Below are 16709 nucleotides of genomic sequence, written 5' to 3' on the forward strand. Positions count from 1 at the left end.
AAGTGTAGTACTATACTCCTGCTCTATTCCCTTTTCAGCCAAATACAAGTTCCACCCACCCATGCTTAACTCTGTCCTAGGAAGCAATAAAGGTTATGGCGGCGGTGAGGGCTAAGTAATTTACAACCGTAACATGTCCAGTCTAAAGAGAAGAACTTCTCCCAACTGTTGTTCTCATCAAAGAATTGTGATATCTTCAGCAACAATTTTGTTTGTTGTGTTATGTTGTAATAAAATTGAGTTGTGTGTTGCCCTTTTCATTTCACGGGCGAGTACACATTGCCTCATGCGCTGTATTTTGGTAACGATGATACTTTCTGAAATCTCCCAATGACAAACATCTTGCACTGATGTTGTTATTGTGATATTTCTGATAATACCCAAGGGTCGACTTAGAGAATAGGCAACTAAAAACAGCATCAGTTGCGATGCAATATGAAACATGTATATCACATGACACGTTTGTAGGGCCGAAATCGCATAGAAGTTATGTTAAATGACCAGAGGTTTAGAAAGCTTTATGTGAGCAGATTGTTATTTATTCCATACACTTCTTTCAACACACTGGTCTCAGCAACATGGTAACCCAGGACTTCTGTGGTTTACTGTATTTTTGTTAGTGGATTCCAAGTGTTTTCATCTTTGGTTTCCATTCAGTTTCCAGTTTCCAAAATCGACCGGCGCGGATGCAATTATATGATAAATATTTAAAAGACATTGCACAGTTGGTGCGCATTTAGCTATAGAAACAGTTTTACTTTTTGTGTATTTGTATTTTAGACATATACGGTCACAGACTGGTTATTTTTAAATATATATATTTAGCTGCCGATGCTATGCTACTCATTATATTGAAACATAAAATGTTTCCATTGAAAATACAAACAATGAGACGGATAACATGGCAAAAATATACATGCAGATAATAGAACACGTTGACCACCAAGTCACTTGATACAGTAAGCGTTATACACGATGGACATGATGTTTACTAAGCATCCACGACTTTCATCACTAAAAGGGCGTAAAAAGTTAGATTGATACTTAAACGACTGGAATACTAACACTTATATGTTATCTGGGACTCTCTATTATTCTCTATTGTAACAGGTTTGATGTCACCCCTGAAGCCGGAACAAAGAAATATAACATACGAGATGAACAAATAGTTTCTCGTTCATGATACAGAATGTCTGCGCATGTTTTACAGAATCAAACGCCTTACATCAACAATTTTTACAAACAGTGAATCAATTACTGGTATGCTTGAATCGTGTTAACTTATGTGTATACAGTACTTAATACGTCATAGTATTGTTACTAGTACCTATCAGAACTGGCAATACCATCTAAATAATAATTCACAACTGGAATATACAACTAATTTTCTGGAAATATATACCAAGATGAACAATTTCAACTTAGAAATACTGTAGAGAATTGTTAACAACATTAACTGTTTCCAATATAAACTTTCAGGTAACTGTCTGAAAACTATGCTGACTTAAACATTATTAAGTGTAAGATATTTCCTACATACAATGGGTAAGATTTAACAGACCTATTGTCCACATTAATAACATTATGAATAAACTCATCAATGATACTTTCTCTGACACATAATACTCTGAAGTCATAGATTGACTACAGTTGTTATATTTACATAAAACTGTACTATTAAAGGGCTATCCTTGACTGAAGTCCATGTCTGACAACTAACAATAATCACTGATGAGTTATCTCCCTTTACATGATAAAATGCATACAAATACTCAAAATGTTTGATCACACTTGATATCAAATTTATCAAACTTGACCTGAAATTATTTAACTTGACCTCTGAAATACTATTAACACTATCATACACAAGATACGGAACCCTGTGCTTGTTTGAACACAAACTGAAAGAAACGTTTTCAACTGACAGCTGATTGTTAAGAGACGGGACAGTATTATCTCCCCTTAATATGAATGCAACTGTTATTCCTTTGCAAAGATAATTATTCTATAACAATGCTGTAACCCTTATACTATACATGTATTTACAAAGAGACTACTGCACAAACATATCTGTCAACATTGGACAAATGAATACTTTCATCTGCGTAAAAACGTGTGAAAACTTTCTCATTCACTTCACAATGCAAAACGCACTACAGTGTATGCACTGATTCCTCACCTGAAACCAATGAAATAGAATTGATGAGATGAACAAATACTTTCTTGTTCACGATTTAATACAGAATGTCTTCGCATGCGTTAAGCCCATATGTCAGTCATGTACTGTTTACCCGAAACAAATTATGCAATCGTAGGCTTCTGATTAATAAAAATTTCTTTACAACCTGATATAATCTTAAATCGTGTCTATAACACAAATCTGTTCCAAGAAAACAGCATAAATCAACTTAAGAGGGGTTTTAATCTCAGTTAACGTAATAACCTATGATCTACCATGATAGTTATAAAACTATCATAAATTTTTTAAGAAAAATAATAGTAATTTTGACACTGTTATAGTTGCAAGACAGCACCGTTCTCAAAGCGCTCTTGCCGTCATGGTAGAATGGAATTAAGCCTCCTGTGTTTTGACATTTGAAGTTGTCCCACTGCAGAGTAGATACTTCTTATTTATACATTTGAAACCTCAATCTAAAGCGATCAGCCTACGATAAATTCCGATGTCAAATAAAGACGTTATTTGGACGGAAAACCGGTGGTTAGAAAGCGTCAAAAAAACGTCGATTTTCGTCCAATGCCCACATACGGCAAAAAAACGACGTTTGCAGTGATTCGCGGAATTATTAGCAATGGTACATCTATTACATCAGCGTTTAGAAGACTATTTTTATGAGAATTGAGAAAATGAAAAAAGTGTCTTTTACCTTAGAGCGTAATCGACGAAAGCTAATAAAGCATACCTTCAAGATAAGGAAAAAAAAACCCTTAAAAGAATAAATACGTCAGCAACCTACATGCAGCTTTAGTGTCTCCTTCAGTCACCATGAAAGTTCTGGGTTTGATAGTTTTAGTCTCCACCATATTTATGGTCGGGGCCATCTTCGACGAAGGTAATATGTCACAATTCAATTGCACCAAGCCGTTCGAGATCATCTCAAGGGACATGAACAATCTTGCCTCATACATCCGCTGCCGCTTCTACATCCCCCGTCGAGAGACATGTCCCAAAGAACAGATTCTGAGTCTTCGTGCTAAGCGATGTGTGTACCCATCACGTCTAGTCAAGCTGTGCGATCGTAAGTACTGCGTCAGTCACTGGATTGCCTGGTCCAGACTCGATTATTTACATATTACGCCGTCACATAGCTGGAATATTGCTGAGTGCGGCATTTAACAAACAAACAAATACTGCATTATGGGTTCTATTTTGGTTGTATTTTTGTATTACTGATTTTGTTGCAGATGTTGTGAGTGTTATAAATTCCTCACACTATAAAATCGTCAAATCATTTTGGAATATTGCTATTCGCGATAGACGTTTGGTGAAGTTAAAAAATACCATCAAAATCAACGAAACTGACAAAGTGGTGCCCCTTACTTCAAGATTGTAATGTATTTAATTGTTTTATGAACTGAGCGATCATAGATTCTTGTTGTTGATGTTGTGTTTGTATTTTGTCTCGCCATTACCCCCGGAAGATTTAGACATGGATTGATCAACATACTGTGACACGTAAAGATCCGGGGTAGAATAGGTCTTCAGCAACCCAGGCCTAGGCTTGCCGCAAAAGGCAGCTATGCTTGTCGTAAGAGGCGACTATCGGGATCGGATGGTCAGGCTCGCTGACTTGATGCATGTCATTGTATCCCAATTGCGTGGATCGATGTTCATGATGTCAGTCACTGGATTGTCTGGTCCAGACTCGATTCGTCGGGCAGTTAATGGAAGACCTCAGGCTTCTGCAAATGCTAATGCCCCGAAAAAGAGCGTTACCCTTAGAATAACCTTAGTTTGGTTGAATGAAAGAAGATAAAAGAAGTTACAAGTGTAGTACTATATTCCTGCTCTATTCCCTTTTCAGCCAAATACAAGTTCTACCCACCCATGCCTAACTCGGTCCTGGGACGCAATAAAGGTTATAGCGGCGGATAATGAAAGTAATTTTCAACCTTAACATGGCCCGTCTAAAGAGAAGAACTTCTCCCAACTGTTGTTCTTTTGTACTCATTAAAGAATTGTGATATCTTCAGCTGCTACAAAATATTTTGTTTGTTGTGTTATGTCGTAATATAATTGAGTTGTGTGTTGCCCTTTTACTTCACTGGCGAGTGCACATTGCATCATGCGCAATGTATTTGTAGCGATGATACTTTCGGCAAACTCCCAATGACAAACATCTTGCACTGATGGTATTGTGATATTTGTGACCGAACTTAATTTATATGAGGGCAAATCTTTTGCAATACAAATGATAATGTTTATGAATGAGTGAGTGAGTTGGCTTTAACGCCGCTTTTAATAGTGTTCAAGTTATATCACGGCATGTCATCTTGATGTGAGAGGAAATCCTGAAGTGATGCAGGTCATGATCACAGACGTTTACCACTTTGGTGAAACCCACGAGCACGGGTATGGTGCTGACAAACCTAGAAACATAATTGGGGCGAACCGGGATTCGAACCCACACTCATAGGTTTCTGGCGTCCCAAAGGGATGCAACTCTGCACAGCGAACTGCGGCGCCTAAGACGACTGGGCCACCCGTGGCCCTTAATGTTTATGAAATTGTTAGGGAGATGTTTGATGGCGAACAGTCAATATTTTCATTGTTTGTTTGTCTGTTGTTTGACACCGCACTCAGCAATATTCCAGCTATATGACAGCGGTCTGTAAATAATCTAGTCTGGACCAGACACTCCAGTGATTGGCATCATTAGCATCAATCCACGCAATTGGGATCGATGACATGCGTTAATGTTGAACCACATCATATATCAGAGTTGTGATCCTTCTCCGTGTAACTTGTCAGAGGCATAAATATTGTAAACAAAAACATTTGCAGCAATTGACAGTTGTGAGGTGTCAGTAAGCATGATGTAGGTCAAGTTCTACCACATCCCAGTTCCAAGCGGAGAGGTATTTATTTTGAATTTGTATTATTTACTGGGTGTTACTGCTAACTACTGAGAATCACACATTTAAAATAACTGGCAGCATGTTTATCACTAAAGTTTGTTGGGGAAATAATTCGTTCAGTATTTTTTAAAACTATTTCTTTAACCTGTTATCCCTGCAATGCGATTTGGCAAATTCGATTTAAAAGAAATTACCTGTCCAGCTGATTTCCAAGAAATGACTTGGTGGGTCATAACAGTGCATAACAGGTTGCGATGAAATTAAAATATACATCTTTGGACTTTGGAATTTGATGTAGTCCCACTGCAGAGAAGATACTTCTTATTTATACATTTGAAACCTCAATCTAAAGCAATCGGTTTAAAATTAAAATAAGAGGTATCTCCTCCACAGCGGGAGGAAGTCTGCCTCTTTTCTGCCTCCTTTGAGCTACCTGTAGTGCCTCCTCAGCCTGCCTATAAATAGAGGGCTTGTACCTGCAGTGTTTCATTGTGGTTGCAGACGCTGAAAAACTCGAGCATTTACTGCTGAACAACTGCTGGAGCAGTTACATAGAAACAAGAGATTCTGGGTTTAGGCGACCATTGAGCGTCCTGGCCAGTTTTTGATAGCTCGAAGGTGGCACAAAGGTCGCAGCCCTGTGTAATGGGGGCTCAACAAACGAAAGACGATGTCGTATTGGCCAGTAGCAAGATTAATATGTTATTCAATAATTTTTAGTAACATTGGATGTATACAAGAAATATTTTTATTGCCTGAAGACAGGATAGCGAGTCTGAAAAAAATAATGAATTCCTTATGTTTCTGTTGTTTATTAATATATTCTGGAGCAGTTAAAATGGCCTTCGATTCAGCTGTAAAAATTGATGAGTCATCTGGTAATCTAGTTCATATATACTAGCCACATAAAGGAACTGTGCACGGAGATGATCGGACCATAAGAATATGTCAACGGGACCTGAACAACATCTGTTACGATGACGTCAGAAGATCAAAATGGAGTAGGGGGTCAAACGACAAAGTCACATAGTCAATAACGGGTATGACCACCCTGTGCGTGAATCACAGCAGTGCATCGGCGACGCATGGAGTCCACCAAATGGGCATGGAAGGCCTGGGGAATGGCCTGCCATATCCTCCTCAAATCCTGTGCCAAGTCACGGACGTTATCTGGAGGATGTAGAAGACGACGCAGACGGCGCTCCATTTCATCCCACACATGCTCTATTGGGGAGAGATCTGGAGAAATTGCAGGCCATGGCAGTAACATGACATTGTTATGGTGAAGAAAATCCATTGCGACCCTAGCCGTGTGAGGACGAGCGTTGTCCTGTTGAAATGTCAATCCCGGGCCATGACGTTGCAGGAAAGTTTTGAATTTTTGAATGACCACAGATCATGCTTTCCAAAGTGACAGCGAATTTTGAGTTGCACATGCTGTGCACAGCTGCACAGGATGCACGTGCAGTAACACATTGCACGTCCATAGGCCCCAATCAATTACGTCATATCGCATGGCACGTGCATGAGCGTTTGAATGTCTCCAATAATTGCTGTGTTCAAACCTATATTTCATATATGGACGGTGTGCCCTTATATCTATATTTTCTCATCGGCCTCAATGTACAAACTGTCAGTAGGAGACGTTCGGAAAGATCCATGACAGTTGGTTGGTTTGTTTTTTAACGCCGCACTCAGCAATATTCCAGCTATATGACGGCTGTCTGTAAATAATCGAGTCTGGACCAGACCATCCAGTGATTAATATCATGAGCATCGATCCATGCAATTGTGATCGATGACATGCATCAACCAAGTCAGCGAGCCTGACCACCCTATCCCGTTAGTCGCCTTTTACGACAAGCAGAGTCACCTTTTACGGTAAGCATGGGTTGCTGAAGACCTAACCCGGATCTTTACGGGTCAACAGGCCTCAGATGTTGGTCTTAAGAGTATCATTATTTCACAGCAGTCTTCCTACACTGAATGTTGCTTAACGCCCCACTACACAGTATTCCAGCTACAGGATCGGCTGTGGATCAGACAATACAATGGAACATTGCTGAGTGCGGCGTTAAATAACAAGCAAACAAATCGGAGTCCTGTTGCATATAAATATGTTTGGTAACATACATCTTCCTACTCGCCATAAGAAATTATAAGGGTAACATGCAGGTTAATGATTTTATTACAACACAAGACAACAACAAAATACAAGATAGCAGCTGTGACATCACAAAGGTTTGATGTGAATACGATACATCATTGGGGTAAGGTTCTTCTTTTGTTTCGACGGGACTTGTTAAGGTTGGAAATTACCCGCCCTTACCAGCCCTTACGTCCTAAGGCGGAGTGAGGCATTGGTGAATTGAACTTGTTATTAGCTGTAAAAGAAATAAAACTGCAAATACAGATAAGTTCTTTCATATGTATTTAAGCATCAAAACACTCTAAGGGCTCAGTCACACATTCAGGATTTTAACTGCCGTCCTTGAGAGGACCATTCCCGATAAACTTCCTCGCTATTACGGACTCGCGAACATGACAAGAGGTTGTCTGGTCCAGAGTCGCTTATTTACAAGTCGACGTCATATAGCTGGAACAGCATTAAGGAATAAACAAAAGCAGACCTTTCTCGTCTGTAATTCCCACTCGTACCTGTCATGCGCATTTTGTGTCCCACATGCTACCCAAAGTTTGTTTGTTTGTTTTTTAACGCCGCACTCAGCAATATTCCAGCTGTAAGGCGGCGGTCTGTAAATAATCGAGTCTGGACCAGACAATACAGTGATTGACATAACGGGCATCGATCAGTTGGGATACGATGACATGCATCAACCATTTCAGCGAGCTTGACAACCCAATCCTATTAGTCGCGTCTTACGACAAGCATAGTCGCCTTTTAGGGCAAGCACGGGTTTCTGAAGACGTAATCTAACCCGGATCTTCACGGGTCGCTAACCAAAGAATATCTTGGCTGAAACAACATCACACAGTTTGACAAGACTACGACACCAACAACGATAAGTACGTCCACACAGTTTGACAAGACTACGACACCAACAACGATAAGTACGTCCACACAGTTTGACAAGACTACGACACCAACAACGATAAGTACGTCCACACAGTTTGACAAGACTACTAAACCAACAACGATGTCCTTACTCACGTTTGCAGAGTTTGTAGTAAAATGGTACCAGGCCCACCAAACGATTTACGAAAAATATAACAGGGGCGGGAGAATAAAGCCATGTTTAAATCATACGCTCGTCACACTGCTGTGCTATTGCTGGAATAATCTGGAAGCGGCAGAAGACCATACTCACTCACTCATTCAAGAATAAAACTGCGACAGTGGTACTTACGATCGCACCGTTTGACAAGGCTCGAAGGGTACACGCATCGCTTAGCACGCAGACTTAGGATCTGATGTCGGGGACATGTCTCTTGACGAGGAATGTAGAAACGACAGCGGATGAATGAGGCAAGATTGTCCATTTGCCTGCTGATGATTTCAAACGGTTTCGTGCAATTGATGTTTGCCAGTGGACCTGTTTCATTAAAGATGGCCCCGACCATAGACATGGCGGAGACTACAACAGCCACCCAAAGAAACTTCATCTTGACTGAAGGAGGGCAGTGAATCCTTGTTCGAGCAGCTGAGCTTTATATTGCGTTTTGCCACATTTTGTTATCTTTCACCTCATGGATTATTAGGTTCGAATTATGCAAAAGGAAATAAGAAATTTCTGGTGACGATTTAATGTTATGTTTAATAGATCGATAAATGATATGAATAAATCTCCCTTCAGGCACCCCCGTGGCTAAATTTGTAAATAAAAATAGTTTCAGGTCGATTAGATTTTAACATTAAAAACCCACCCAACCCGACTAGTCCTTCTTTTGTTAGGAAGGGGTAGAAATAGAAATAGAAATAGAAGGGGTCTTGGCCATGCTTGTCGTAAGAGGCGACTGACGGGATCGGGTGGGATCGGGTGGTCAGGCTCGCTGACTTGGTTGATGCATGTCATCGATCCCAATTGCGTGGATCGATGCTCATGATATCAATCACTGGATTGTCTGGTCAAGACTCGATTATTTACAGACCAGACCGCCGTCATTTAACTGGAATATTGCTGAGTGCGGCGTTAAACCGCAAACAAACCAAACAAACCTTAGTCCTGTAGCTCCATCCCTTGGTGTCTACATTTCACAACGTTAGCGGGGCGGTCGGGTAGCCTAGTGGTTAAAGCGTTCGCTCGTCGCGCCGAAGACCCGGGTTCGATTCCCGACATGGGTACAATGTGTGAAGCCCATTTCTGGTGTCCCCCGCCGTTATATTGCTGGAATATTGCTAAAAGCGGCGTAAAACCATACTCACTCACTCACAACGTTAGCTGTGCAGTCGAGCATGCTGTTTCCACAAGATTTCAAAAAGTGTCATACTACTCTTGCTCAGAAGTTGTTTGATCAAGGTCACAATGAATAGGCCTCATTAAGTCTTTCAAACAGTTTTATGGTGGACATGCGGGGACATTTCCAAATTTGTGACAAAAATGATGCAAATCCCTAGTTTGACTAGTCTTGTACTGTATGTCCTCATGTTTTTGCAGGTGAACAATTGACTTGCCTTTGCATGTGATTGCGACGGGTGTCACCGGCTGAGCAGGATATACTAACCTTTTCGCGAACAGGTATCATAAACACATGCCCATGGTATGGTCGGAATCGTAAGTCTGTGTTTGGCAGAGATTTCTTATGAATATGGACAGGGGATTCGGGGCGTCATGACCAACGGATAACGTCAACAGCATCACGTTACTACACAGTTTTGAGATTTTTCTCGATGACAGGCATCAACCAAGTCAACAAGCCTTACCACCCGATCCCGTTAATCGCCTCTTACGACAAGCATAGTCGCCTTATACGGCAAGCGTGGGTTGCTGAAGACCTATTCTAACCCGGATCTTCACTGGTCCTACCAAGACGTGCTTGCCGTCCGAGAATGATCGCTTCTCATTAAATTAATTACCAGAGTGTCTGGTGCAGACTCTCGATATTTCTTGGCCATGTATACCTAACATACCATTGCATTCAGAGGGACCCGTGAAGATCCGGGGTAGAATAGGTCTTCAGCAACCCACGCTTGCCGTAAAAGGCGACTATGCTTGTCGAAAAAGGCGACTAATTGGATCGGGTGGTCAGGCTCGCTGACTTGGTTGATGCATGTCATCGATCACAATTGCGTGGATCGATGCTTATGATGTTAATCACTGGATGGTCTGGTCTAGACTCGATTATTTACAGACCGCCGTCATATAGCTGGAATATTGCTGAGTGCGGCGTAAAACAACAAACCAACCAACAACCAACCAAGAATGAATGAGAGAAAGAATGAGTTGAATGGCTTGCCAAATATACTTTTGTAGAAAAGAATACTTATTACAGCAGGAATATGTGAGCGCTGCTGTACCGCATACAATAATTTTACTGTACGACGCGGGTAGAATAAGAGTTATCGTTCTTGTTTGAAGCAGTTCTCGTGTTCATACGCCAATGTAGAAACATTCGAGACCACCTCGCGTTATTCCGGGATAAGCCGAATAGCGACTCGTTACCATTGACCGACTGGGTTCCCTCTAAGCGCAAAAGTGTATAGTTAAGAGTAAAGTGTCACATTTGTGCTTTATCAATTATCGAATTATTATCCATTCGCAATAAAATATGTTGAAATAAACACAAATGGTGACACCAACATTTCTTCGACTGGTTCGAGTCACGAGGGGAAACCAGGTTGGAATATGTGTCTTGCAACCTATGCTAGTCGTAAGGGGGCGACTTAATGGACCGGTTGCGCGTGTCATCGTACACCTGAAGCGGTGGGATAGCTTAGTGGTTAAAGCGTTCGCTCGTCACGCCGAAGTCCGGGTTTGATTCTGCACATGGGTACAATGTGTTAAGCCCATTTCTGGTGTCCCCCACCGTGATATTGCTAGACTATTGCTAGAAGCGGCGTAAAACCATACTCACTCACTCACTCGTACACCGATGCCGTAAATCCTGGCAAATGATACCAATCACTGGATTGTCTGGCCCAAATTCCAGCAGCGGCCACCTGGTCCTTTGTATGCCAAGGTGGATACGGGATATTGTTCTGCCTGAGGATGATTTACGATATATGCCAGGCACGTATCTAAGTCGCAAACTCCTTAACGCTTGACCTGGCACATCTTCGTGTTCTTCGCTCATAGATAAGGGCACATGCTAGTCATGCTACATTTACGAATATAGATAGAAATAATAACGCTGTGACTCACCACAAACGTTCCTCTCAAAGCATATTTGCTCATTTGAAGTGATAAATGTTCTCTGCAGGGAAACAACATCTCCATATCCTAAACTATTCAACTTCTTGTTGGATACAAATGGTTTAAAGGCATAAATCCGCTGGTCTCAGGTTTATACGTCCCGATCATCAGCTTTGTTTTGTGAACATCACTGCCTTGGTGGTAACCTTTAATTGGTGCGACTTGGCTTTCTTCACACATTAAGTCGAGACGACTTGATATACCTAGATTCGCTCGTCTAGCCGAAGACCCGGGTTTGATTCCCGACATGGGTACAATGTGTGAAGCCCATTTCTGGTGTCCCCCGCCGTGTTATTGCTGGAATATTGCTAAAAGCGGCGTAAAACCATACTCACATACTTTGATCTTCCCGTGGCAAGGGAGTTAACTAAGAAGAAAAGTCCAGTTCCCATCCTTGCCGAACTAAGCTGGAATTATGGAGGTATATTGTGACTGGACTAACGAGTCTATGCATTGTCCAATCAAAATCGCGTAACGAAATCAACATCCGGTTCATAAACCGGTCGATTGCAGGATTTGCAATGCACGTGTACCGTCAACTTTGCGTCAACAGATATTTTTTCAAATCTTTTCATGTTTTATAATTCAGGTGACCACATGATTTGATGCACCTCGCGAAGTAAGACCCGTTTTATTACAATATGGATCTTTATTATCGATAAGATCGTCTTCATTTTGTTTAGAATCTGATTGGTCATTAGGAGGAGACATTGACGGAAGATAACTCGTAAAAGCCACAGTGACTGCTGGCACAACGTTCGAGCCAAAGTTCATCAACCCAAACTCAATCGCTCTGTAATTCAAGACAGTTGTCGATACTGATTGTACCAACAATACGCCATGCAATCGAGGATAGGTTTACACAATGTTTGTTTGTTTGTTTGTTGTTTAACACCGCACTCAGCAATATTCCAGGTTTACACAAAAATAGTAAATTTGTTTTTTAAGACATGCCCTTAAGGGATAGAGGGAAAACGGTAACATATTTATTCGGTCAGAAGCCGGACACAGTGATGGTGTTATCCAGTGTTAGACCCACACCCACCATTATTTGAGATTCGACCTCGAGACTAAGCCATGTCTACCATGAAAGTCTACACAAGATATGTGGCCGTAAGCTGCATTTGTACTTCCTACTGTCGTTACTGCCTTCCAATATAAGGAAACGTGCAATCATGACGAATTTTGCTCTACCTACCTACCTACCCATTGATTCAAGTACGTATACTGTCGAAAAGCGTACAACTGTAACCCAGAAGTTAAAACAAATTGTAATTTGCACGTGGTACCTACAAAATCAGGAATGAGACTATGGCACATTCAGTTTAAATATTTACGTAATATAAAAGTAGAAAGCAAACATATTATGAAATAAAAACTAGTAATATGTGTTCATATCAATGTGACTTCCTGACACATGTGTTATTTTTTTTCAAGGATAAAGGGGCATTACGTTGGCACTAAACTAGTGGTACACATGTTTCACGTCAATCGTTCGTACTGTCCAAAAGTGCTAATACCTCGCTATACGGAAACTGGGTCAACGTTTCCTGCATAGCGATTTCATGTGTGCCTGTCCCCGACCCTCTCGACAGGCAGACCTCGTTACACGGAAAGGTGATAACTGGTTCAACAAAGCTGATATCCAGCAAATACTGCGTTGATCTTCCCTTTCACATGTGTGAGTGTGAATGGTGTGTTATGTCTTGCCATGAACCCTTTACAGTTAGCCAAGATAGTCTCAACGGGGTTGAGCTCACAATGTCTGACTGGCGTACATAAGATAACGTGACCGTGTTGTGCCGTCACCACAAATGTCTTGTACTTTACTGGTTTCCTATTCAGGCGAATTTTCTCCATGCGTTGGACTTTCGTTTCAGATGGTTTGAAGTCGACATTGCAAGACGTCATATATTCCTGCAAGGTCAGCAACTCATGCTTGCCGTAAAAGGTGACTATGCTTGTCGTGAGAGGCGACTAACGGGATCGGGTGGTCAGGCTCGCTGACTTGGTTGATGCATGTCATCGATCCCAATTGCGTGGATCGATGCTCATCATATTAATAACTGGATTGTCTGGTCCAGACTCGATTATTTACAGACCGCCGTCATATAGTTGGAATATTGCTGAGTGTGGCGTTAAACAACAAACCAACCAACCAACATGGTCGGCATAGCAGTGTCCGGTTCCCCACGTTATAGTGACTGGCGTCATCCATGACAATGACACTGAGGTTGTTTAAAATGGACAATAGCTGATGCTCCAACCAGTCCAAGAACACGTCACCTCCTATCATTTCCTTCACCAGTTTTCTTTGTCGCCTCGACATCTTGCTCACATCCTTCAATAAGCCCTGGGTTGCGCGTTTAAAACAGTGACACGATTACCTTTACCTGATGGTACCATGGGTGCTTCTTGTCCTTCTGGCGATAGCCACATGTAGTCGGTGGAATGATTCTTATTCACCCAGGTTTCATCAAGGTAAATGATCTGGAAGCCCTGGCGGCGATAGTTACGAATAGTCCGGAGATAATGTGACCTCATATACAGGATGGAATATTTGTCAATGAAAACTGCTCGGTCAACGCCACGCGCCGTGTATGGAAATCCCATCCCGGGGAGGGCAGTATTTAATGCACTCTGGCAAACTTTAATTGAGTCTTTAATTGCCTCCCGAGTTCAACTTCAAGTCGAGGGTATCTTCCTGCTCATAAAGCTTGTACACTATACGCCTTATCACCCTGTATCAAAGCTAATATCATTTCACGTACCGGTTTTGTTTTTGAGACCACCCCTATACCTTTTTTTGATTTATCATACCGTAGACCTGTTGGTTTGAACTGAAAAGCCCATAGCTTGAACAGTTCGGTAATTCACCCTATCTAAATTTTTATCATATAATGGGTAGGTTTCTCGGCAGGATAAAGCCAACGGATACAAACGATATCCGTTGGGGTCATATGCGGATAGAGATGCAAATATCAAAGGTCAAGTAGGACTACTTTCACCTAGCCAAGCGGGATCAGTAGCCATATCTGTGCTTGTAGACCTCTGTGGCTTGAAACCATCTCCACAAATCAAAATGGTCGGATTCGGCCGAAATATGTTTGAACTGTTACCTTGTTTCGATTTGTCGCTGTGTGTACATCTGACTACACTTCTTAACGTTATGAAAGGACAGACCGACTGTCAACAACGTCTGACCGTGGCCGTGACGTCTCATAGACTAGGTTTAGAGTAGCTAACCTTTGACAAAGGGCAGTTACTCTAGCGGACAGAACGATGGATTGCCGAGAAAGGCAATTAAAAACAACTGTTGTTTTGCGTATAAGTTGCTTCGCCACTGTATAAGAAACAGATTTCAGTTGGAACTATATTGGCTACTGTCACAGTCCGACTGACACATCACTTACCCTGTGACGTAATAAATATTAATGCGCGCATTCCAGGAAAACTCGCAATGATTCGGTAATGTTTGTGAGAGAGGGAAAGCGATTTTAAAGCACAGAATTAAAGAATGACATTACATGATAAAGAGGTTATCACGCTTGTGTGTTTGGGGATGGTAAATATCCTGTATTAGGAATAAACACTATGTATTTAGCTCGCCAAGGCTCGCTAAATACAATGTTTATTCGTAATGCAGGATATTTACGAAAACAAACAAACACACTCGCGTGATAACCTCTTTATACATGTAAATGGTTTCCCTCTGTCTCTAAGAACTTGTATACATTTCCTTGTACAGACTCCATGCCGTGTACCGTGGCTGTGGATCTTCAAGTGTAATGTAACATGCATCATTGGAGCAGTGTTGACAAAACAAATGCAGCCTCATTTTGTTATTTTAGAAGATGCACATCTACAATTTTATCCACATTTTTTTTGCAAAAAGCAATTTTTTAGCATTTCCGACAGTACTTTAGATAGAACAGAGCGCACTCCCTCTTGTTATTGTGCCGAATAATACAATCATATTGAGTGTAATAATTTACATTTAGGAATGTTTCAAAACATATTTTCATACTTATTTATGTATTTCTTTGTGCGCATATCATTGGCATCAGAGAGATCTGCTCGGCATCTGTGTGATCTGCTTGGCATCAGAGAAATCTGCTCGGCATCTGGGGGATCAGCTTGGCACCAGGGGAAACTGCTTGGAATCAGGGGGATCTGCTTGGCATCAGGGGTATCTGCTTGGCATCAGGGGGATATGCTTGGCATCAGATGGATCTGCTTGGCATCAGGGGGATCTGCTTAACATCAGGGGTTTCTGCTTGGCATCGGAGGAATCTGCTTGGCATCAGGGGATCTGCTTGGCATCAGGGGATCTGCTTGGTTTCAGGGGGATCAGCTTGGCAACAGATGGATCTGCTTGGCATCAGGAGGATCTGCTTGGCACCAGGGGGATCTGCTTGGCAACGGGGAATCTGCTTGGCATCAGGGGATCTGCTTGACATCAGAGGGATCTGCTTGGCACCAGGGGGGTCAGCTTGGCATCAGAGGTTTACTTGGCATCAGGGGGATCTGCTTGGCATCAGGGGATCTGCTTGGCATCTTGGGTATCTGCTTGGCATCAGGGGATCTGCTTGGTTTCAGGGGGATCAGCTTGGCAACAGATGGATCTGCTTGGCATCAGGGGGATCTGCTTGGCACCAGGGGGATCTGCTTGTTATCAGGGGTTTACTTGGCATCAGGGGTTTCTGCTTGGCATCGGAGGAATCTGCTTGGCATCAGAGGGATCTGCTTGGCATCATGGGTATCTGCTTGGCATCAGGGGATCTGCTTGGTTTCAGGGGGATCAGCTTGGCAACAGATGGATCTGCTTGGAATCAGGGGGATCTGCTTGGCACCAGGGGGATCTGCTTGGCAACGGGGAATCTGCTTGGCATCAGGGGATCTTCTTGACATCAGAGGGATCTGCTTGGCATCAGGGGGATCTGCTTAACATCAGGGGTTTCTGCTTGGCATCGGAGGAATCTGCTTGGCATCAGGGGATCTGCTTGGCATCAGAGGGATCTGCTTGGCATCATGGGTATCTGCTTGGCATCAGGGGATCTGCTTGGTTTCAGGGGGATCAGCTTGGCAACAGATGGATCTGCTTGGCATCAGGAGGATCTGCTTGGCACCAGGGGGATCTGCTTGGCAACGGGAAATCTGCTTGGCATCAGGGGATCTGCTTGACACCAGGGGGGTCAGCTTGGCATCAGGGGTTTACTTGGCATCAGGGGGATCTGCTTG

At 42.2% G+C, this 16709-nt stretch overlaps 1 protein-coding gene and 1 long non-coding RNA gene across 2 annotated transcripts; one reads left to right on the forward strand and one right to left on the reverse strand.

The window, feature by feature from the left end:
• The first annotated feature begins 2969 nt into the window (after positions 1–2969).
• LOC124137057 lies at positions 2970–4211 on the forward strand. Its single transcript, XM_046503182.2, has 2 exons — positions 2970–3257; positions 4044–4211. The coding sequence occupies exons 1-2, from the start codon at positions 3005–3007 to the stop codon at positions 4112–4114; spliced, it is 324 nt and encodes a 107-aa protein (XP_046359138.1). The 5' UTR covers positions 2970–3004; the 3' UTR covers positions 4115–4211.
• A 3056-nt stretch (positions 4212–7267) lies between these two features.
• On the reverse strand, positions 7268–8766 carry LOC124137060. Its single transcript, XR_006861474.2, has 2 exons — positions 8466–8766; positions 7268–7481 (listed from the first exon to the last, which is right to left on the reverse strand). It is a non-coding gene; the product is annotated as an uncharacterized LOC124137060 (long non-coding RNA).
• Positions 8767–16709: the final 7943 nt, after the last annotated feature.

Source organism: Haliotis rufescens, unplaced genomic scaffold, assembly GCF_023055435.1.
Source record: "Haliotis rufescens isolate VD_foot unplaced genomic scaffold, xgHalRufe1.0.p SCAF_16, whole genome shotgun sequence".
NCBI lineage: Eukaryota > Metazoa > Mollusca > Gastropoda > Lepetellida > Haliotidae > Haliotis > Haliotis rufescens.

What these genes read in the sequence shown, in the direction of transcription:
- LOC124137057 (XM_046503182.2), top strand. Translation starts at nt 3,005, where the DNA reads ATGAAAGTTCTGGGTTTGATAGTTTTAGTCTCCACCATATTTATGGTC. An exon ending in TCTAGTCAAGCTGTGCGATC is followed by an intron (nt 3,258 to 4,043) that starts GTAAGTACTGCG and finishes TTCCCTTTTCAG; the next exon opens with CCAAATACAAGTTCTACCCA.